The sequence below is a fragment of the Apteryx rowi genome, unplaced genomic scaffold, assembly GCF_003343035.1.
Source record: "Apteryx rowi isolate R43461 unplaced genomic scaffold, aptRow1 scaffold_613, whole genome shotgun sequence".
Lineage (NCBI taxonomy): Eukaryota > Metazoa > Chordata > Aves > Apterygiformes > Apterygidae > Apteryx > Apteryx rowi.
In genome coordinates, this window is record NW_020450887.1 from 156612 (window position 1) to 180973 (window position 24362).

The following is a 24362-nucleotide window of genomic DNA, read 5'->3' on the forward strand; positions in this document are numbered from 1 at the left end:
CCAGCCGTTCGCACCCCAGGCAGAACGGGCATGAGCATGGTGGTTTGCACTTCTACCCTTGTAAAAGAGCGAGAGATCTTTTCAGAAATGTGACTGGTCACACCTTTATCTTTTTCTTTCTTTTTCCTTTTTTTCCCCTTCGTCTCAGCTGAAGGAAATAGGAGGTTGTGGAGCTGTAACTCAGTGTGTTGTTTTTAAATTTGTTCCCCCACTTTTCCTCCTTCTCTTCTCATTCAGAGTCTTTTTTTCATTCATCATTAATACCCAGAACTTGCGTTCTTTGATGTTTGCTCTTGCATATGGGAAAAACTGCCTAATAGGATCTAGTCCTCTCTTTCCTTCTCTAGAACCAGTCGTTTGCCATATATTAATTAATGTTAATTAATTAATTAGTTAACATTCATTTAGTGTATGCCATTTAATATAATTGTGTACTGTATATTAAGGTGTGTATTTTAAGGTAAGCTTCACCAAACGTATGTTCCTAATCGCAGGTAACTCATTATTTTCCTCTAGAATTCACAAGTATGTTATTTGACATGTTAATTATTATATCAGTATATGACTAAGGATACAAATATCTCTCATCTCATTTTTCCCCCTCCCCACACTTAACATTCTGTTTGAGAAGATCAGTACATTTTGTCTGTGAAAAGCCCTGGATTAAATGCCACCCACAAATGATTTGTTCGTGTTTTATTTTGCCAAAGGAGATTGTCAGACGTTGGGGGAAATAATGTAATATTGGCTGACCTAAGACTTCAATTAACTAACGAGCAAGTTTACAGAGACTGCCATGTTAACTCTGCACATCATTTTACTGGGGCAGAAAAGCTTTGTCACACGGGACTCATCCTTTGCTCTGCTTACCTCAAGGCATAAAGCACAAAGGAGAACAGGATTTATTTTTTATTTCTGGTGCAAATAGTGTTCTGCAAATATCAAATGTAAGGAAGAGTTTTCCCATCTATCAGTCATTCCTGTTTCAGCCAAAGACAACCCAAGTATTTGACTTGAACGTTTAGATTAACAGTGGTGGCTCTGTTTTGAACTGAATTCTCAGACTAAGGGTAGCATGTTGTTTTAACCCTGCAAGAACCCAATGGACTGCTTTCACATTGTCTWTTACCAAAATGGATGAAAACTTCAGGGACAGTATTTACATGATTTTTACTAATGATTCTAAGTCCTCATTTCAAGTATTTAAAGCACTGCTATCTGCTTCCCTTTTTATTACTATCAATTTTACCCTCAAATTCCTCAGGCAAATCCTTAAGGAAGCTTTCCCTTCAGCCAGCTGCTTACTGAACCATTATAATAAAGATATCATTTCCCACATACTCTGCCTGTTCTTTTTCCATTTCCTCTTAACTGATATTCTGCCAAAATCTCATTTCTTTTTTCTACAGTCTTCAGTTTCTACTGCAACACCACACTTTCAGTTCCACAGTCTTTTTTYCCTTCAGACTTTTCCTGTCCTTTCATTTATTTGTTGCAAATCATCAACCAGATGATTTCCTCTGCATGCTGATTCTCCCTGGTATAACCTATGTTCCAGCTCTGGTCACTTTTCCGTAATATCTTTCTACTAGCTGTCTTTCTTTTTCCGTCATCTACTCCAGTCTGTTAACATTCATTGTTAAAATCATCTTCCTTGCCCATCCCTTGTGAATTTTTTTTGGTAGCTTTTTGTCTTCTTCTCAGTCAAATTCAAGCTACTTTTTATTCCCAGTCAAAGCCTCTACCAGTATGCCTGTCTTTAATAGAGCAAATAAATAGCGAAGTTCAAAAAGAACTGGAAGCCCCTTTCCCATCAGGATCTAGATAGCCAAGAAAAAAATAAACAGTGCAGCTAGCAGAATTGAGAGCTGCTTTGGGCAGTGGAAAGTCAAGTTGTGTCCACAGGCTCGCTTTCTTTTGCTTATAGAGGTAGAGGAGCCCAAGATTGTAGTGTAACAGAGTGTAGCAATTAGTGATCTGTTTACACTTAACGGCGTTTAGAAAATGCACACATCCAATAGCAGAATTAGCCAGGAATTTCCTGCAGGGAACTGAATTATTTTTTACATCATCTCCTTGGTATGTAGCCGATCCTCCAATCCCTTCCTTGGTGTGTTCTCAGCCTCCATTTCTGACCCTGTTTCGGGGAGCTCACACGTCTTGTTGTCATGGCTCTGGAGCTGTTGATCCTCCCTTCTTACCAATCTGGAGTCCATGGAGGAGTGTAATGAATCCTCTCTCACCTCTGTTGTAGTCCTCCTTTAACAACAGTCTCAGCCCTTCAGTTTTCAAGAACCATGTGATTTCAGTCTGTTTTCCCCCAAACCTGTGATTCAGTAGTCAAGGGGATCAAAGAACCTGGAACAATCGGGAGCTGTTCTGAAATGCAGAGCAATTGTGGTCCTCACCTTGTCCTCAGCCTTTCTTCCTCACCGCTTGCCCTCCTGGGTTGGCTCTCAGGAACTTCAGAAAGACTTGGGATCCTCAGGAAGGATGTAAGGTTGCACTCCTGCACGTTTTCTTCACTCTCTTCCTTGCCAGAAGGCAGGCAATTTGTTTGGGTTCTGACGCTCTGAAAGGTTTCACACTGAAGAACTCTATTGCTACAGCATTAAGCTTTTAAGCACCTGCTACAGACCTTTTAAACGCCTTGTGTGGAACTGCTGTCACATCTCCTACCTCTCGTCTCCATGTTCACATCTACTAGGTGTGCTCATTTATTCATGCTAGGTATTCCTGCAAAAAAAAACATTGCTAAACTGCTTAACCATGTTGATGCTGATATCGCATGGAGACAGACTGCTTCACTTGATCAAAACCATTGTATTGCTTCAAGTCTCTTGCCTGCATGCTGAAAGATCTCTTGGTCCATACTAGAAAAATAGAATCACAAGCAAAAGAGTTTTAAAAAAGTCAAAACTAAAACCCCAACAAAAAAACTTCTTTCAGAATGGATTTTAAATTCTACAGAAAACGAAGAGAGAAAATGAGTCAGAGCTTATACCTGCTACTCTGACAGCCTTTTCCTCATCCCCTGGAATACCATTGCCTGAAAATGAATCAACTTAATTATTCCTGTGGTTATGTACATCTTGCTGGCTTAGAGGTGTCTTTTTATCACTGGCTGCAGCTCCTGTCCTTGTGTTCTGCAATAGTTAAGAAGATTAGAAACTGCTTTTGGGGGGTAATTTCTGAGTACACAGACTGTAATAGAAGAAATGATCTGCAATGTTGGAGTCTCTTGTCAATGGTTAGGATGAACTAGCACTAAGTTTAAATTTACTTGGGTAGGATGACATGTTTGGATTAATATTCTAAAGTAATGTGGAGTGGAAGCCTGGTACAGTCTGTGAACAAGGGACTATAGTGAATCCCCAGATTGCAACATGTGGCAATAGGAGAAAAAACAGCATTACATTAGTATCTTTCAAGAACCTTGAAGTCTCTCAGAATGACTTGTCTGAGTACTCTGAAAATGTAACCATTGATCTAGTTAAGGCATTTTATCCTTTGGAATGGCCTAAAAAATTGTCTTGTATTACCTGGCACACACTTTAAACATGTAAAGTTTTCATTACAGGCTTTGACAGGTTGCTTGTAAACCGAAGTCATTTCCTTTCCCTTCAGAATTGGATTTTCTTTACAACCTTCTTTGTCAGTAAGAGCTGTTCATTAAGAATGATTTGGCCATTTCATTCTACAGCCTTATTTTTGCTTGCTCTGTGGATTTAACTGACGGAAATCCCTTTGCGACTAAAATGATAAGCTGAATCTCAATCACCAAATGATTCTCTCCTTCATTTTTTTACATCTTCTCTCCTTTCATTTTTACAATTTTTTGTACAAACCAAGCTGCTGCTTTTCAGGAACATTTAGATAGACTTAGAAAGGGAACTAGGTATGAATTCATGAAAAAAAATTTGCAAAGGTATGTCTTCCAGTTTTCTGTTTGTCAGCTTGCGTATTTTCAAATGGTCACATGGAAAAGTCAATGAATGCAGCCTTAAAACTTCTCAGATACTCCAAGAAGAGCACAAACACTTGAAGTCTGGTTGCAGAGAACAGTCTCTGGGTATACTGCAGTCCAGTGGCTGCTCTTTTATAGTGTGCTGCAGTGAAGTATGGGAACTTGCTAGTTCTGAGCCAAATTAAGAAGGTATTGAACCAAGCAYGCTGTTATTGCATGGGCTCATGATTTTCTTAAGTCTTGTCTGTGCTGAAGAAAGCTGCACTGTCAGATTAATGGCAACCATTCAGCATAACAGGCAGACGCACACACACCTGAATTAGTTATCAGGCAGCAATCCCCATATCATATGCCACCAGATACTAGTAGTACAAGTTAGTGGCTTCTGTGACAGTCTCTGGCTCTCTTGTTGCCATGACCTGCGAAAGGTTCATTACATGTGAAAGAGCATGCATGTTCAAGAGGAACACTGATATTCTGGGGAAGTTATTAAATGATTCATCTCCCATCCCGTGGGCCACAGATGGGTTGAGATGAAGGTCCAGCCCCTGGGGATGCTGTGGGGTGATTTCTGAGGAAGACTGATGCTGTGAACTTGTGGAAAGAGGGCGTCTGGTGAGTGGAAGGCTTAGACATAAGTTTCCAGGAGCTTGCAGGCAATGATAGGTGTCTGAGATGGCAGCCGGTCTTCTCCAGTCAGTGCCAAGGACACGCTTTGCACTGGTATGAGGTAAGTAGAAAGGATAGAGATGGCGATTTTGTTCTTTCCATAGTTGCAAACGAGCTGCTGAAATGCAATCAGTGGTACCTTCCCATGTAGTTAGATGATAGGCCCCAATATGCTCTCCTTCCTCACATTGACTTCTTATCACTTAATTTTGTCTGGTGTTGTAGGGCCTAAGTGTTCAGACCTCTGATGTCTCTTGAAAGGAGTAGGCTTATTTGCATAGATAAAAGATCTTATGGCAAGAGATATGGAGTGAGAAAAAAAGAACAAGAGGGGCAAATGGAGAGGCAAAGTGATCAGAATGGGATATGGCAGAGATGAAATCAAACAAGCTAAACACAAAGCGAGACCAAAAGAGCTTAACAGAAATTTATCTATTTTAACATTATGGTGATATCAACCTTAGAAATGTAAGACAGATTAGATAAATATGAAAGACAGGGAATAAGGTCCTATGCTTCATAGCAATTTTAACTTAAAAAAAATAATTTTGGGGGGCAATTTTGTCTTTCTGTTAATGTCTTCAGTGAGTTTGTCTGTCTTAGTCATAATGCAGAACACAGCATTTTCTTACCATATAGAAGGTCATCAGATAAGGGCATAATTTAAAGCAAATGCGCTCACTGAAACACTCATCTCTCAGTACGAGAGGCAAGGTGTAATGTAATTAAAACAACTGTCTGCAATGTTTATGTACAATTACACTGAGTAGAGAATACCTTTAATTTGATTGTAAGGTCAGATACATGGGGAGGAAGGGTTGATATCCTTGTCTCTCAGACAGCAGTGATCAAGGGCTGGCAACTCAGGTTTAGAGATTTTTTAACAAGATGAGAAGTTCTTGGCAGTGATTCCCAAATGCTCAGGAGACCTGACTCAACCAACAGCTTTGACATTTTGGCCAACTAGTTAAATATTGTTGGCTAGAAACATTACAGGGCAAGCGATCACCCCAGTACGTGCTGAGCTTGGGGCATGCCTCTCCTGCCTTCTGTCACTGGGACAGAGGGAGCCTATAAACTAAACAGCTCTTTGACTGCACCCTGTGAATAGCTTTCCAAGGGAGAGCAATTTGCATTATTTGGATATTAACCACAACAGAGAGTACCAGAGTGGGATGATAAGGGTTTATATAGCATTTTCCTTCGAAAGGTAAATGAAAGTTGCCCAACTCTACTGAACTTGAATCTCTTTTGCATTGTTTAGCCAAGAGTAAGCACTACTTCCTTTGGATGGCTCAGAGGACAAACTGGAAAGGAGATCAGCATGCATGCAACTCCCTAAAACACAGTTTTTATTTATTTGTGTGCCTGTTTATTTCATGGGAAAAACTGCTCATAGAGACAAAGTTTCCAATGTGAGTGCCTGAAATCAAGAAATTAAATCCACATATTAAGAAACTAAATACACAGATAAGCAATGAAATACCAGGTCTTTATAGATACTTGCATGTATGAGTTAAGTTTAACTATGTGTGAAATGGAAACTGCACACATACATAAGTGATTGCAGGAGGAGGATCTTGGATGAATTGTCTGGTTGTTCAAAGGCCAAGGAGTGTCTGCTGTTTATCTTTGAAAGTCAAGACTTTCACTATATATGCTTGCAAATCTGGTGTAGTGCTGAAAAATCAAGGTTTAACTGCTATGCCTGTCTAACTGAAATTGCAGTAATTTATTGCTTTCTAGTAGCCAGGAAATTTGATCCTATGAGCAATGATGCTATTTAAATGTCTGAATTTAGCTACCCGTGTTTGCATGATACTGCAGAAATGATGACTGCAGGCTGACTGTAAAACTGTTTGTAGTAAGTAGTCCAGCATAACTTATCTGTGGGGCTGMGAAAGCAGAAGTAAAGACAGTGCTTAAATATCATGTTCTCTCTGAGGGCCCAAGATTAAGCACAGTTAACTGGGAACTCTGACATTACTGTTAGGAGGTACCAATGGCTAAATATGTTTTCACTGGGAAAGCTCAGTTCCCAGTCTCTCCCCTCTTCTCCCATCCTATTATGAATATGGTAGTTTAATGCAATTAATATTAATTAACAAAATATTAATATGTAAAATATAAATTAAAAGTAATTAATCATAATTAGTAGTCATTGCTATTGCCGCACTGTCACGCTATGAAGGTTCAATAGCAAYGACTGAGCCAGTAATATAATAATAATAAAAAAAAAGTTTATTTCCTCACACAAGTTCTTGGATTAGTAASATCCATTAAAATAATGCGATTACTAATTTAGAAAGCATAACACAAAACCATCAGTTACTAATTTAGAAAGGATAACCTGAAACCGTCGATTACTGCGCTATTAATTGGAAGCGCTGCGTATCCCTACTTGAAAGCTTTCTTGTTCACTCTCCTAGCGAGAGGGCTCTCAACCTCGAGGAGTTACCTTAACCCAGCGTCCCAGGAAAAGGGGAGGGGGGGGATACTCACGGTCCAGCCGGAGAGGATGGTCAGGGCACGTTCCCGTCCCTGCTCCAACTCTCCTAGCTCCCAAGTCTCTCTTTATACGGCTGGGGCTCTGGGCAAACACTGCTTTTGCTGACTTTTGCGAGTTTCGCAATCACAGGGCTGTTTGTTTGTCTGCTTGGGGGGACCCTGCTAGCGAGGCAAGACCACAACACCTCCGTATTGCTTCTCCCCTCCCCGGGGTCCGTGCAGATTCCAGGTGGCAGACTTCACTTCTCCAGTCTTGCTAATGCTGCCATTCCGCAGCCTTGCGCATATCAGTCCTTGCGCATATCGGTTGGTAGACTTCTTTAGTCCKGTTAACTCCTCTGTTCAACAGCTTTGCGCACGTCAGCTCTTGTGCTATCAGTTCTTCTGCATATCAATTGACAAACTTCAGTCCTGTTAACTCTTCACTCGCCCCTCAGCTATGATGGCAGAAATAAAAAGGAGAGAAGATATTTTTAAACATCTAACTTGTCACTGGGGTTGTCTGCTTCAGTTTTTTCCACTTTAAGGACATCTCCTTCATTACATTTCCTAAGCTCTTTTAGATATTGAATTAAGACCCTGTAAAATAAGCCATTGATTTTGGGGGCCAGTTGATCAATCCATTAATGTTCAGATATCACGATTGTTTGGCCTTTTATTGTTTAATGTCCAAGGTGTGACAGCATGTTTACTACTCGGACTGGAGTGATCTGGTTACTGCACTCTAAATGTAGTCAGGGAGGCATTAATCCCTCTTAGCAATCAGATGTCAATCAAGAAATTCCTCTTTCAGATGAAATAGCTAATTCCCACCGGAAGACCAGCAAAGTACGTTTTAGAAGAATTTGGCAGCACAGTGCCATCATCTGAAGGCAAATACCTCTGTGTATGAAGGGAGCTGTGCTTAGATGTAGCAGACGGAATTCCAAGTTGCTTCTTACCATCAAACTGAGTTTTAGAAGATTTCCGCAAATAACACAACAGCGAGCTTATTAGATTTGTAGGAATGGATGGGGAAAACCTCTGCTTAGGCTGGGCCAGACTTGCAAAATTTACCAGGAGTAGGGTCTTCATTGCAAGGGTGCATTCTAAGTAAGGTACTCTTCCAAGTAAGTGTGGGTAGGCTATCTCACCTGTACGGCAGGAAGGTGACAAAGCCATCTGCTGTCCATCCGAGCTGGCAGCTTTGTGAGGAGCATCTTGCTCTTCCTAAAGTAGATCTCTGGGATGGATGTAGTCCCTGCAGTAAGGAAGGAGGTTATCTTCAGTTTTTGAATTGCTTAGTTTCACCTGCTAGACACAGCTATGATGAATGCTTACGTCACATCTTGGGAAGAAGTTGCATCTCAGAAAGCAAAAATAGAAAACATAGCACAGGCAGGAATGTTTAGGAGACCAAGGCAACACATGTGAAGCAATAAAATATTCATGCTTAAAGAAAAGTTTTGAATGTGTAAGGAACCTCTGAGGGGCTGAGCTTCTGTTTTAAGATACATGGTGAAGACAAAAGAATAAAGGAAAATTAACAGTGCAGAAAAAGCTGTTGCCCTCTGTTTCTGTAGCTGTTAATTTCTATCACATCTGCTTTGAAACCAGAGAGTTGTTACTGTTTCCTACTGCTTTTTAGCTGTTGGATTTGAGTGGGACGGGTCTTTCTGAGACTGATGAATTGTTTTTTCAGCCAGCTTAAGTACAGCATCAGATAAATGTTTCAAAGTGTGTGATTTGCACCAGCACCAAGGAAACAAGTCTAGAATTGTGGAGTAATCTCTCCACAGTAGGACAGTAATTTGTGACATGTATTTATTTGAACTAGTGCCAAGCAATTCCCCTTACTGAACTGTGTCTCAGCAGTTTTCTCCTGATAAAATAATTAATATGCAGATTGATGGCTGTTGCCCAGGCATCCTTCATTCTCATTCTTGGGTTTCATTGTTTATGGCATTGCTTCAAAAGCAATCCTGTAATATCCTTGGCAAATTGGTCTCCTTCTCTCCTGACTTAACGTTCTCTTTTAGCAAGTTCTCTTTCCTTCACTGTATATGGCAATTATGTGCCTGCAGAGGAGGGCACTCCATCACAGAGACTGTGGAGATTCATGTCAGACATGCTGAGGACTGAAACTCCAGTGGTCTGACCAGATAGCCCCAAGAAAGAAAAAAGGGGAGAAGGAGCAGGAAGAAATTGTATAGCAAATACCAATGTCCACACAGACACAGTTGTATGGCCAGATTCTCCTCTTACCGTGACTACAATGAGGGAAGCAAGTGCTATCACCCTCTGGTCAGGAGAGCAGCTTTAAACCTTTTTTACTGCTGTCATCCTGAGCAGCATGGAAAAAACACTTTACCTGGGTTGAGCTGGCAGAAGCCCGGATRTGAATCTGCTCTTGGCTCCAGCTTTCTTCTGTGGTTAAAAGTGTATTGTAGGTGTCCTGTCCCCCAAGTGATTTGGAGCATCTCAGCTCCAAATGCAGACAGCCACATTTCTGCTGTAGTGTAGTGTGCACAGAAGTCTTGGGTGGAGCGGGACATCCAATAATCTAACCAGTAATCATACTTCAGCTGAGTGGCAATTGAGGGCYCCCCCCAGATTTTCTTGTTAAAGTGCAGATGAGCTTTTGCTGCAAGGTGTGATACCCTGTTAGAAGTTGGCTAATTTTCTGGTCATGCCACTGAGGAATTGCCTTGCGACCAGATTGTACTAATCATCTTCTGTACCTAGAAACCTTATCGTGACACAAAAGATTTGAAACAAACCCTCAGAAATGGTTAACACAGGTTTTTTTTTTTTTTTTCCTTGTCATGCACAGGTAATGCAAGTAGTGAAGGAACAGATAATGAGAGCACTCACTACCAAGCCTAGCTCTCTGGACCAGTTCAAGAGCAAACTTCAGAATCTTAGTTACACAGAAATACTGAAAATCCGCCAGTCTGAAAGAATGAACCAGGAAGATTTCCAGTCTCGTCCGATTCTGTAAGTACTGTCTTCTCTCCTAACCTCTTCTTATATGGAAATATTAACAAATATGAACAATGTTTGGGAGCTCTTCAGGGGAAACCTGAAGCAAAAGCTGTCTAGAGAGCTGTGCTCAAAAGCAGTAAAGCAGCAACTGCTTGAAGTGCTTATGTTTTCTTCTGTGGGGAATCACAGCTCTTTCTCTGAGTTCAGTTAAACTAGATTCAGCAAATCCCTACAGGGCCTTGTATGGCTTATTTGTACCAAACAATGCTTTGACATTTCCAGTTTGTATGACTGTGCGTGTGAGCTTGTTTTTGTTGCTGGTGTTAGTTTATCTTCTAGATTAAACCTTGTCTTCTGTCCAGGGGCCTTTAAAAATTCCAAATGTCACTTCTCTGAGCAAGAGTGAAGCCCAGAGCAAGAGGAGCCAATACACACGGGCTCCACAAAAGCATGGGTTTGTGTGTTACTGTCTTTGTTTATAGCTTATCTTTGGTGTTAATAGAAAGCAGTTATTTATTTGTAGATAAAAATGTTCTGGCAGCTGTCCAACAGGATTCTCATTCCTACATTGTTTACTGCAAAGTATCAAATGTTRATATTGCCACTGTAGCTCCTGTCTGCGTCTCAGAATACCCTTTGTTCTATTATATGAAAAACGGAGGCTGTACTGGCTCTGGATCAAAGCCGGCTCGTGGCTGAGCGGATGGCGCAGGACAGATTCTGCCTCGGCACTGCCCAAATGCTCTGAAAAGCAGGAACCTCGTGAGATCAGCAGAGAAATGATGATGATCCAAAGCATTAGCTGAAATGTCAGGAAATTTTGACCATGTTTGAAGTGGAACAGCTCATTATGATTTTCCAAATCTCCTTTTTAGGGTAGAGCTACAGAGATTCAGGTGTAAGATGCTTGATTTGTTTCTAAAGGATGCAGATATCTGAGTACAAGCTCTGGGGACACATTCCTCCAGGGGCAGCAGGGCAGCAGGGAAAGCATAAGCTAAGTAGAATTACACACTTCAAATTTAATCATACCAACTTGGATCAAAGGGAAAATGCTGCTTTTATGTTTTCAATGTATTAGAAGATAGGACCTAATGCCCAATTAGAACTGGTGTCACTCATAGTAATGCATCAGTTAAAAACCTACAAATAGTTCCAGTCATTTTTGCATCATTACACTGCACAGAAATCCCCTGCCAATCCCCTGCAATGTTTAGTGGTTCAAAGCTGCTCAGTACTGCTAAGCTTGTCACCAAAGCTTCTTGTTTCCCCTGCTTCCCTTATGAGTCAACTGTTTAACTATGATACAGGTCAACTATTTATATTCACTTGCAGCATTTCCTAACCTCATGAAACTTGCCAGTGCCCTCTGCAAGCTCTTTAATTCCACTGGCTTTAATTCCACATCACTCTGGCTAGTTGCTGCCACAGTGTGAAATCTCCTTCCCCATCATGGAATGAAAGAACCAACTAACACAAACAGTTAAAAACAGCAGAAGTGTTACAAGCAACTCATTTCAGATTCAGGACAAAGGCTAAACCTAAAGGCTGTGAAGGCTAAGTAAGTCGATAAGGTGTTTAAGCAATCACAACTGTATTTGCAGAGATTTAACTCTATGCATTTGCATTTTGATTGCATCCATGATCACTTATTCTTGACTGTGAAAAGAAATGGTTCTTTCATTTTCCCCTTTGATTTGATTCCATGTACTGAACTCTCTCAAATTGCATAGATGGCACAATTGATATAAGTACAGAATCAGGGTTGCATTGTGGGGAGGGAGACTGTGAGTGGAGACAGGAATCGTTGCTGTGCTGTATATTTAAAAGCCTTACAGATGTGCTAAAAGAGATGCTGCACAACTGAATTTAAAGTGAGGGAGCCTTGTTTAATTCTGCGTCAGAATATGGCAATCAGATGATGGTTATCCGTGGCTTCAAAATGATAGGAGCCTTTCTTCTGCTGTTCTTTATATAAAGTACTGAAGTTCTAAGTTTTCAAGCTGCTGGGTGAGAGAAGCTTCAGTCAAGTTTGATTTGAATGCAAGTTGGAAGGTTCTGCCTTAGATCCACATAATTACAACAACCTTGTTTTGCAAGGAGTAACTATTTCTTTTGTATGAGTATTTTGCATCACCTGAGCTGAAGTTTTTTCAATTCCTGCTTTGAATTAGGGAGAATAAAAAGCCCTCCAAAACAGAATGTACTCAAGAGCTTGGGATCATTTTTGATAATCCTAATTGGCAGTTCACAACAAAAAAAGAAAATATCACTAGTCTATTTTGGCTGTGGAAGAAGGTATCTAGGAATCCTGTTGGCCTGTAGAGGACCAGAGGTCTCCTTGACACATTAAATGGCAATACAGACGGGTTAATACTGGACAGAGCTCTGATGTCCAAGTGAACACTTGGTGGTTAAAGGAGAGTTCATGTCAGTTAGGGAGCAGTTGCTAAGTAAAACATGGGTGAAAATCAGTAGCGTACAGGGAAATAGAGGGAGGGATGTGGATGCTTTTTGGAGCATTCTGTATCTTTYAAGATTCTTCTGCAATGTTAGAAAGAGTCATTAATGCCTGAGCTGAATGCATGAAGTGATTAGGAGCAACCCCAAAGATAAAAGGACAAAACACATGAAGTTGTTTTGGTATTACTTTTCTACTGTGTTGTAATGATTTAAATGACTATAATATGCCCCATTGTGGAAGGAAAGTGGCTGACAAGAAGGAGTTGGAACTGTAAGTTGGAAAGTTAAAAGTCATGGACAGATAAAACTGGTGCAAAAAAGAGCTAGTATTCTTTCARTAATGTAAAAATTATTTCTAGGAATTTTCAAATTTAAAGGAAATTAAGGGCTGTTTTTTTAAAAGCAAGTCACCGATGTCAGTCTTGTTTATAGAGCTGAGACCAATGAGATCAGAAAATTAGTGATGATATATTGTTACGTATTTCTCCCAAGCTTTCTGTCGTATCAGCTCACTAACTTTTGTCATTCTCATATCACTGGAACACAGCAGGAAACTAGTAGCCATTTTTAAAGGCACCTTCTCCTTATACTTTCCTAGTTGTTCTCTTCCTCTTTACAAGGCACAGAATGTTAAACTGATGTCATCTGAAGAGGAACAAATAAAAATTTTGCCCAAATAGATTTGCATTTATGATCTTCCTTTAGCTCACTGCTCCTGTTTAGTTTTAACATTAGGCACAGGGACCTATTTCTTGTCAGAGATTGTTCTAAGCCTCCTGTCTTTAGACCCTGTTGTTTACCTGTGTGCCTACGTCTGATTGTTGTGCCCCTTTTCTATCACCTTGAAGTGGTGGAAGAGAACAGAAATCTTCTTGACAGTGAGAAGCATTAAGTGGCAGGATCGCCTTGCCAAAATGTATCTGGAGTCATGGTATTTGAGAATATTGACAAATAGCTAAATATATATATTTATAAGTTAGAGTAGTCATGCATTGGCATGAGCTGCTGAGGCCAGTAAGCACAAGTGACCATGGCAAGATAGGGATGGACTTTTGGGATGGGTGATCTGAATTCAAGTCACTGAAGATCGATTCTCAGATGAGTAAGGAAAGCCATCTACACAGCCTCTGTGTGCTCAAGCTTGGGGACTGTGAAACAGAAGCAAATACTGCTTCTGCGCTTCGCAGTTTTGAGGGTAAATATGTGAGTATGAGAAGCACTCGGGCATATTAGCAAAGAGGTGGAAGGTCTCTTTTCTTTCCTGCCTCCCTTTCTCCGGTGGAAAGTCTGTCTTAGACACTGAACTACTTTGGAGGGGTTCCTTACTTATTTTTGGATTGGTTAAAAATCCCTGTCTACCTCTGGTTTGTAAAGGGCAGATGGGGCTTTAGAAGAGAGAAGAGGGAATACGATGAGTAACCAATCAGTTAATGTGCTGGATGACTGACGTCTTTCATTTCTGTTTTTTTAGTAGTGTCCAATATTTATGATGCTATGATGTCTTTAATACCTCTTTAATGATATTCATCCATTTTCTGAATTAAACTACTTACGTATCAAACTGATGTTTATACCAGTATTGAATATTTGAAATCAGTCCAGCTGGAGATATAGTCAGTAGCCTTGCGAGCTCAGTAATCCATACTGTGTTTTAACACTGCTTTCTTTTGGGGTTCTTCTGCCCCTGCTCCCAGCTCTTACCTGAGGAATGGGGAAACTCATCAGCTAGGAAAGACATTTGTTCAAGCACAGAATTCTTTTAATCATAGTATTTAACTATTTAGCATATTCATACCTTAGTTCCTAGTGAGAAAACAATGGTGTTTGACTATTATCATAAATGACTAATAATACATTTCCTAAAGGTGGCCTGTTTCTATAGTTACAATACTTGATTTTTGACCAGCTAGATTTTCACAGCTTGTAAATATGCAGTGGGTTATGCATCAGGAACTCCAACCATTTTGTTAATACCTGGGAGAATGATGGCATTTCTATTTAAAGGGCTGATCTCTCTAACAGAGAACTTGCAGTGATTTCAATGGGGTTTTTGCATATCAAAGGTATAGGACCCAAATGAATGTGAAAATCTGCAGAGGCTGAACTTCCTAAGTTTTCAAGAAGAGAAACATTTTCGATTTATGTATGGAATACCATGGCTTTGCTTTCTTTTGATGATGATTGCTGGAACATACTACCAAACAGAATGATTTTTGGTATTACCTAATTCACACAGCAATCCAAAATTATGGTTCTGACACACTTCATATTTTAGAAACCCTCTACACATTCCATTACTTTTTAATCTTACTAGGCTTGCTGTCAAGTTGATGTTTAAACCTGTCTTTTATGTATGCTTAATGAATCTATGTGAGGTTATAACTGATGAATTCAGACACCTGTGACTCCATGTGACAGTGTATGAAATCAACTTTAAATATTATGTGCATACATTTTCTGCCTAGTTCTTGACACACTGAACCCATTTATCAAAGCAGGCTGTAGGAAATGGATTTTCTGAAGGACATRTAATAATAGTTCTAAATGCACTGTGAGGTTCTGTGCTCCTCGGCAAGGGTAAAACTTAATTCTTGAGCAATCACCAGTCATGGTTAACTCTTCCACGAAATTCTTATAGTAATGACTAAATCAAATGGTATGGAATTAAGAACAAGCATATAGCACTGATTGTTGTTTTGGCTTATTGCCATTGTGCACTGTTTTTTCATGTTGTTTTAAAATGTGTGTTAGCTTTCTTGTGTTGTCCTAATAATAATGCTAAGAAAGTGCACCAGCAGAGGATTATGCCACCAAAGGTGACAGACAGACCCTCCAAGAGGCTTCATAGTGTTCCTACAATGAAAGAGCATTGTTTGCCTCAGAAAACCTTGTTGATGAATTACAGCAAGCGTTATCTTTAGATGGGTAAATGGGAAACAAGGAAATGACTTGACTGAGTCATACACTGATGTAGTAGCAGGGAGATGTCTCGAACAGAGATATTCCAACCCCATGCCTTTGTTATCAGAAAAAGGTCTTTGCCTGCAGCAGATTCTGACCTGGGACTGCCCATGGCTGTTGTCCCCTTTGAACTCCTTGCAGAAACATCTCATGGGACTCTGTCTCAGAGGAACCAGAGTGGTCCTTGATGAACCTCACGAGTGCTTTTCTTTCTTCTCAAGGGAACTAAAAGAGAAGATTCAGCCTGAGATTTTAGAGCTGATCAAGCAACAACGTCTTAATCGGCTTGTGGAGGGGACCTGCTTTAGGAAACTCAACAGTCGKCGGCGGCAAGGTACAGCTCTGGCTTTTATTGTCATTTTTGCCTGAAAGTTGTGATGGGGAGCACTACTGTTACTGGCAAGATCCTTGGTTTTAGTGCTCTCTAGACTGCTTTTTTCCAGGGGGCACCTGAAAGAATCTCCTATATAAAGTTCTTCTAGGATTTCCTGTGTTTCACTGTAGCTGGTTTTGGTTTCATCACACAGATCTGGAATCAGTCCCGCATTTGATGAAAATTTCAAGCAGCAGTCTTGCACTCTGAACTGAGTACTTTGCTTTCTGCCTGGATGTCCAGGCATCTTGCTAATCTCAAAACAAAATATCCTAAACCTTTGCAGGAACAGCACATGAAACTTGGTATAGTCAGAACCTGAATGTCTCAGGTTTGGAACACCTTTCTCTTTTTTTTCTTTCTTTTTTTCTGTTGGATTGTTTTAAATTATACTACTAATGAATTAGATAGCAGAAACCCAACAGTTTTATGCATCTGATGAGCTCATTTTGCACCGCTCCCTCTAGTACTGCCTGTCCATATTTTTTGTCTCTTATTACCATACATATTAAATATATGATGGTGTTTAAATTTACTTATAAAAAGTCCTTAGATCAGTAATTTGTGCACTTTAGAATGAATACTTGATTGACTTGGGAAGAGTAGTTTCCCAACCCTATGAGTCTTTGCTTGATAGCAGATTTTCAGCCCATTTTATGCAGCCAAACTCTCTATGGTTCTTTTTCCCCTTCAGAAGGGCACACTTCTTTCTCAGGACGAAATAATGGGGATGTAGTGTAAATGCAGCAGATTACTCAAAAGTTTGATTATTTTCCTTTAAACCCCCATTTGGTGGAAATTTAGATCACCTTTTTTTTTCCTCTTCAAATGCAATGCAAATTAGAAAGGCACAAAAGCTAAGAGTAAGTACTGCCAAAGATCAGTATCTGAGACATTCAGATCAATTGTGGAAAACCGCTTTCTTCACGGAAAGAAGAATTCCTGCAATGTCTTTTTCCTAAYAAACAAGCAGGGTATTTTGTTTGATATGAGGAGGTTATTTTGGAAAGTTTCAAGCCTTTATGTAAGGGTTAAGTCAGAGAAAATTGATCCAGCTTTGTATCCTCTCTGTCAAGCCTACAAACACCTATGGAGCTCACTGAACACTTTAGAGAAAAAGCATTAATATTACACCCTGACTTCTTATACAGATTTCGTTTAGATGTGTGATACGTTTTCCCTTCAACAGCATCTTCACAGAATGAAAGGAGCTAAAGTAATATATAGTTTGGTTTGGCAATTAGTAGTGAGGGTGTTTTTTATTTTATTCCTCCCAAAACCTTAATCTGAATGACTGAAATCCTAGGGAAGGAGCAGGGTTGGTGGCGAACATTCTTGTTTTGGCAGATCTCCAAAAGGAAGATAGACTGTTTATTTTATTTTAAACTGTTGTCAGTTTGTGATTCATAGGATCAAAAACCTTAGAGGATATAAATTAGTTCCACTCATTTGTGTGGAGCTGAAGTAATGAAAATATCAACGTAATCTTCTGGTCCACAGCTAAGAAGGTTGTTATATCATGCCTTGGAGTGAACTGTATAGGCCACCAGATTAATTTTTTTGCTGTCATATTTATACAGGGCCAAAAGAGTTCGTGATACTTTGGAAACAAATAAAACATGTGGCCATGCCTCAAAGAACTTGCTTCTTATCTCTGAAGTGTATTGTATTTGTCAGATACATGCCCATTTAGAAGGGTATGTTCTTCCCAGCTTGTCCAAAAAAGTTGTGTCATGGTTGATGTTAGATTGCCCATATTCCCTGAGGCAAAAGGGTAACGTATTCCCTGGAGAGGGAGAAGATACAACACCGTTATAGATGATGATGATGCCAACAGGACTAAACTCACCAAGATCTAATACTGGGTGATCTGATAAACAGGTGAAGGATGGTAGACACAAGCATGTTTGGCTCATAAGCCTTTTAGTAGGGGACAGTCCTTTTTTAGGTACATACAAAGGTGGAAGGAGTGCTCTTGGAACCAGCCTGTCCCCTTCGCTGTCTTCTGGGCACCAAGCGGAGCATGCTGCAGGGTCAGGGCTGTCATGATGGCAAGAACTGTGAGACTAAGGGAAGTGAACAGAGGGGCTAGATGCTTAGCAAGCACTGCTCAACATCTTGGCAGGCCAACTTTTAGATAATTCCTCTGAGTGTCCTAATAAAAATGGCTCAATTCCTGAGTAAGGCTTCTGTTAGTCTTAACCGACCTCCCCTTCCCCATTCCCCTGACCTACCTCCCAGGACTTTTTGCCCAGGGGCTCAGGAGGAGCCCTGTTACCTGCCCGCTGCTCTGGCGGGATTGACTTGCCATGTGACATCACCAAGGCTGTCAAAGGGCCAAAGTCCGTCCGGATTGATTTGGAGCCAAAAAAGAAACGGGGAGTGCTGCAAGACATTGCGATTTGCCTGTTATCTGGCAACCTGCTTACAAGAGTAGTAAGATCAGGTAGCTGTTTTACTTCAGTATGCACACAGCTTGATTTATCTTTCTCATGATTCATTTTTTCCTTTGAGACAATCCTGTGGCAAATGTTGCAGATCTACAGATTATACAAAGAGGAATCTGAACATGGCCTACACAGGAGAAGCTGAAACCATCAAATTGTCTATTTAAAAAATAATTAACTGACATTATCCCATGATAAAGACTCCAGAGCAAACTTCCGTTAAGACTGTTGTTTGAACATGTGGTAGGACACACATGGTTAGTCACAGTAAGTTGAAACAATTGACTTGCAAAAAAATGAGCAGAGAGCTTACAGCCCTTACAGCCTTGTGAGAAGATGTGAAACTCTTTCGTATTTACTTGGTATTGGAAAGCCTCCAAACCAACAGGGGAGGTTCATTGAGGGGGATTGAAGATTGAGATGTGAGGTATCTGTAGTCCGATCTCTGTATTTCAGCACAGGGTTATCATATCAGCATGATCTCTCTGTAGCCAAAATTCAGAAATACCATTATTGTCCCGGCAGGATCTTTGCCACTTCTGAATAATACAAGGCCTTTTCCTTGCTACATTTCGCAGAAGAACACGAGCACTAACTCCTGTTTTTATGAGACACCCTTAATCAATTGAAAATGAAACAGCAAAATCCACCCTGCCCTTCTAGTCRTTGTTCAACACAGATCATAAAGCTCCGTAAATCCCTGCTTTGTTCTTTACTGTGGAAAGTCAGCTGACTGATAGCCCTCTTCAGCTTTCTCCTTCCTTAGTTAAGCCCTAAAAGAAAGAGGCAAAGACTATACAAAGCCTACAAAGCACTTTACAACCCCCAAAGTTATTATTTCCAGTAGAGCTAAGTAGCAGATAGAAGAGTTTTACTGAGGATGATAGATGCTTCTCTAGTTGACATCTAGGACACCTGTAGTTTATGTTGCTGGGTGCACTCTTGGAAATAATTTCCCCTTTTAGCTTTATAAATATTATAGAGAAATTGCATGTTATTGAAGTGGTTTTGCAACTGAAGATAAGGTTTCTTGAACAGTCATTTTTGGAAGTGAGAGAAAACCTAGTGAGACACATCATTAAATTAAAAACACAAGGGCAGCATATTTTTAAGTAACCTGGAAAGAGTAACCTTAAATTAAGGCAGAGAAACAAACAAACCCAGTTTTCTGCCTCTTGTGAAGATGAGAAGTGACTCATGCTGTTAAATGAGAACACACACTTTCTTCTCTCTGCAAAGTTCTCTTTACTGCCACTCGTCTGCTCCACCTTCCCTAGTTCCATAAAAAGTAATATTCTGCAATATGTGAATTGCTGAGAGGAACTGGTTAACCAAGCCTGCCTAAGCCCTCCAGCATTGCCACAAGACAGTTAATCACAAATCATTTGCAGGGCTTGCTGGCTTTTTGTAAGYGCTTAAGACCAGTTAGAGTGAAAATGTATCACTCTGATGGATATCTTAGAGAAACACAACACAGCAAAAGAAAAAGGGTGAGTCCACACACATATATCTAAAATCTAAACAAGTGTATATGTTTTCACAGATGTATTTAAATACATGTGTTCCTGTCACTAAACCTCTAAGCAACATTTTCTTCAAGCAAACAAATTTCACTTTTTTAGTAATGTGGACTATATCTTCGGGTAAAATGTGTGCTCTGAGCCTTCTGTCAGTGAATATCTGAGCTATTTTCTTTCCAGATGCTAGCTACAGAGCACTTCTGTGGCAATCACAGCAATTCTTTGCATGGGGTAGCATTGTTAAGGGCATATGAGTCATTGGCCATTAATGCGCTTGGAAACACCATATGAATAGCCAGCACTCTGCAGCCTGTTGGCAAAATGTTCTGTGCCCTACTATTTGGTCACAGTTTGAGTATTACTCTTCTACACAAATTATAGCTGGTTTTGTTGTTTGTGCTTTTTTTAACTTCTTCTGTAAACTTTAACAATGTGCTACAGTGTATTTAACCCATTGGCTGCTCTAGCAATTGTTTGGAAAGCTAAACAATTTATATGAGACCTTTTCAGGTTAAAAATAAGAATGGTTAATTCGGTTTCTGAAGGAAGAATCAGTAGCACCTTAATTCAATTGCATCCATTGTCAATGAGCATAAAAGGCATAGGGATTCATTGGAAAGTTTAAATAATGTAGCATCTGAAAATTGCAATGAAATCACAGATCCACACTGTCTCTAAACACTGTGCTTAGAGGATGCCCTTCCTATGGCTTCCTGCTTTGAGAAGGAGTTCTACAGAGGCAAGGGTAATAACATCTGATACAAAATAAGCCATCAAAAAAGGACTTAGACTTTGGGGCAACTTCATAAGGCTGAGCCTAAATCTGACCCCTCTCTGGACAAAGCAAAAAACCTCTTTTTTGAATTCCCCCAACTCCAGCAGTACACATACACACAGATCTACCAGCTGCTCTGTGGGGAAATGCCTGTCCCATCTTTAAAGCCTGTTGTGGCACTTCAACTCTGTGACCTTCTGTTTGAGAGCTCTGGAGTTTTTAGACCATAGTTTTTCTTTTTTTTTTAAACCACTTTCTAATCATGGTAGAAAAGAACACAAGTTTCTCTTTTTTTCTTTTTCTTTTTTTATTTGTTTAGGTATTTAGGGCTGGAAGAAAATGTTGGCCACTTCCCACTTGCTGTAATCATTTTTTCTTCACCTTTTTTAAAATCAAAGGAAGCAATTTCATACAATTCCTATTTTAACTGCAGCATTACTTTATACACTCCAGTTCAGACAAAATTGTGTTCAACACCTGCAGTACAGTAAAATAACATGCATCTCTTTTAAAACTATTCCCCCCAAGGCACTGTGATCTCATGTAAGTGGGATATTGTCTGATAAACTGTTTGTAACATCATGTACAGCTAAAAAATCCCCAGTTGGCTAGGGCTGAGGTGGTTGTAGAGGCTCCTAAAAGGAAGCAAGGTTTACTTTTCAAGGCTAATGTACTGATTGCCCTTCTCCCAGCCTGGTTTGGGCAGTCCTTTAGCAGCTGCAGCTGACAAGATCTCCTTAGTTCCATTTGTAGGCTTCATTTAAGGATTTTTCTCCTGACAGCAAAGTTTTGGTATGATGGGAGTTATTAGTGAGCCCACAGGAGAACTGCACTGGACATGCTTCAAGCTACAGTCTATGGCTATTAGTTCTTTATTAACCTTGGGTTATGGGAAGTTGCTGTAAAAGGCTCCACAAGCCTGCAGACCTAGGGTTTCTTCCTATAAAACCACCACTTCCTAAAAACGAAGTAAAGAAATGTTCACTGATTTTTTTTTCCTCTCTTATTTTTGGAGCAGGGGGTTGAAACAGGAACAAGATTTATAAAACACTTTAATCCTTAGGAGGTTAAAGAACCAATCTTTTTCAGACCCTCACCAGCAACTCCAGTTCCATTTGTGCCGAGTTGAAAGGAACTCATGATAATTTTCATCAGTGACATCATCTAATTGTCCAGCTAATTGAGAAGATTGTAAGACCAGGTTGACTCTTATTAGGAAAAAAGAATTTTCTTAATCTTAGAGATAGAAAGCTATATTCTTTTGTACAGTCTGAAATCAAACACTCTCATAAATAATGAGATTGCAATTAAACATTCTCAAAAAAAAAGAGGTTGCAAGTAAAGCTAGACATAACAGCCTTCTGCTGCATTAGGTGGGGCTTTTCTTTAGGTAGGCAAGAGACAGGACAGGCTACTGTCAGATTCAGTGGGGTACATGTTTTTTAAGTATCAGRTTTTGAAATGCTTCGGGTAGCGTTCCCTGTAAAAGATACGAATATACAAGTTTCACATGTATCCTTTCGAGACATTCAGACTGCCCAACAAGTTGATGTTGTGCGTGTGTCTTTCAGATGAGAGCCTACTGAATGAGGGTCCTGCTTGCTCTAGTTTTAAATCCCTGCAATAGTTTTGTAAAGGGGGTTTTCTCTCGACCCCATGCTGTGCAATATTATACGTACTGTTTACAGTCCTGGGAAGCTTATATTTCAGTAGCTCTTTTTATATGTATCGTGAAATCATAATCTCAGGCTCAGCAGCATAAATCCTTCAGTGTTGTTTATGCCCATGAAACAGCTACCAGTATCTTCCTCCTCACCGTCTTGACCCTTTGCCAGTGGTTTGCAAGGTGCTTTGAAACCTTTCTGTAGAAGCACCTACACAAACAAACAGAAGGTGGTTTGAATTGTTTCTTTTTTTCCCCATTTTTGCTTWCTGTGAAAAAAGTATCTAAAAGGGCACATGGAAGCCAAGAGAAACCTCAGAGCTGAATTGCCTTTCTCTGTGTCTTATTGCATTGCATTTTACACAATTGAGCACAGGGTTTTAAAGAGTCCTTTAAAAAGATGTCAGGTCCATGAAAACGACATTTCACTAGTGGAGCCAAGAAGTACTGCCTTTGCTAACAGCCCTGGATGAGCACACAGGGTCTGACTTTGGTGATTTTACAGTTCCTCCAACATTTTATCCAGACCATGGCTCCATTCCCTCCTGGCTGCTGCGATGCCATGGGGCTCTGTCCATGCTGCCATTTCCCCTAAAATTGTCCAGGGGCTGCTGMATGGCACATCATCACTGCTGCCAGCAAGGAGAGAAGCACAGGGGGAGAGAAGCCGCCTGCCCCCCGCACTGGCATTTTAACATCTAGCCCAGCTCCGAGCTTTTGGAGATTCATAGCTTGGCCATAACAAGATGGTATTTTTGACAGCTTAACATTGTGTGTGAGCTATTTATTAAATAGAAAGCGCTCTGAGAAGGAAGGCTAGCATGGTTCTTGCCATTTCAAAAAGGGAGTTGGCAAGCACCAGCCTTGCACGCCAGGCAGCATGACAGCCTTGTTCTGCAAAGCCGATGTTTTTAGTGGGAACAGATTTTAACAAATATTGTTGAGGGGAATTGCATCCTGAGAACCTGGATKTGGCAAGAGATATAAATATACACATCTCCTAGGAAGGGCTGAAATGAATGTAGGAGCATGGTGTGGATGTATTTGTGGACATAACAACCACTAAGTTCTCGACAGAACAAGGGAGTTAACTTTTTTTTTTTAAATCATTGTGTATTTGTGATGTCCAGTCCCACCATAAATATAGGGGTATTTTGTCATGTCTACAAAAAGACGTGAGTCACAATTTTCGTAAGGTATGGGACATCTCAAATGTCTCAGTTTTCGGAAGTCCCACACAAGACAGCTGGCAGGGCTCAACGTTCACATAGTGGGTACTAAAAATGAAGCTTTTATGGGTATGTTACAGTTAGCCACTCAAAACAGTAGTTACTTAGCCAGTCCCCTGTCCATGAGGGTGTATAATAATATCATGTAAAGCTAAGTCAGGTTTTTTTGTTGGTTAATAGTTATTTTTTCAACCAGTGGCTGAATCAAGACAGGTATGATAGATTAATGCCAGTTTCAAACACACTTTCTTTAGTCAAGTAAAATTACTATGCAAAGTCCTTGCCCCACTTCCAATACACCCCACACATCTAAAAATGATGCAGTCCTCCTTCCTTGTAGTGCCTCATTTGAGTGCATTTTCTCTTACGCTATTGATAATGCTGATAAAGACATGTTAGTGACCTTGTTTAATATGTTTCTTTTAACAGACAAATTTTGGTATTGTCGACTTTCACCTAATCACAAGGTCTTGCACTACGGAGATTTGGAAGAAAGTCCTCAGGGTGAAGTCCCCCATGATTCCTTGCAAGATAAATGTGAGTCATGTACATGGATTGTGCTGCTTTTGCTACTTTTAAGTTAGTTCCTCTTCATGACTTCTACTGTTATTTTTTTTAACACAGGATATTATAAATTGCTCTGTTTATGGGGTCGTCAGCAGGGGACATTTCCTCATGCATTCAGACACTGCTCTCCTGGTTTTGACAAGTGTGTGTAAGGACTGAGCTCAGCTTTCCAATGAGCTCATAGTTTCTTTGAGCTTGGAAATGTCAAGAATCGCATGGGGAGAAACACAGTTTATTTTCACTGTTCGTCTAACTG

At 40.2% G+C, this 24362-nt stretch overlaps 1 protein-coding gene across 1 annotated transcript in view; it reads left to right on the forward strand.

Moving 5' to 3' along the window:
* The window catches only part of LOC112974603 (engulfment and cell motility protein 1-like), a gene marked incomplete at its 5' end in the record, with an annotated part of 183896 nt that overhangs the window by 144580 nt on the left and 14954 nt on the right, over positions 1-24362 (forward strand). The window contains 3 exons of the mRNA XM_026083741.1: positions 9957-10120; positions 15754-15866; positions 23969-24076. Of these exons, the coding sequence (XP_025939526.1) occupies positions 9957-10120; positions 15754-15866; positions 23969-24076 (385 nt within the window). The remainder of the gene's footprint in view (positions 1-9956; positions 10121-15753; positions 15867-23968; positions 24077-24362) is intronic.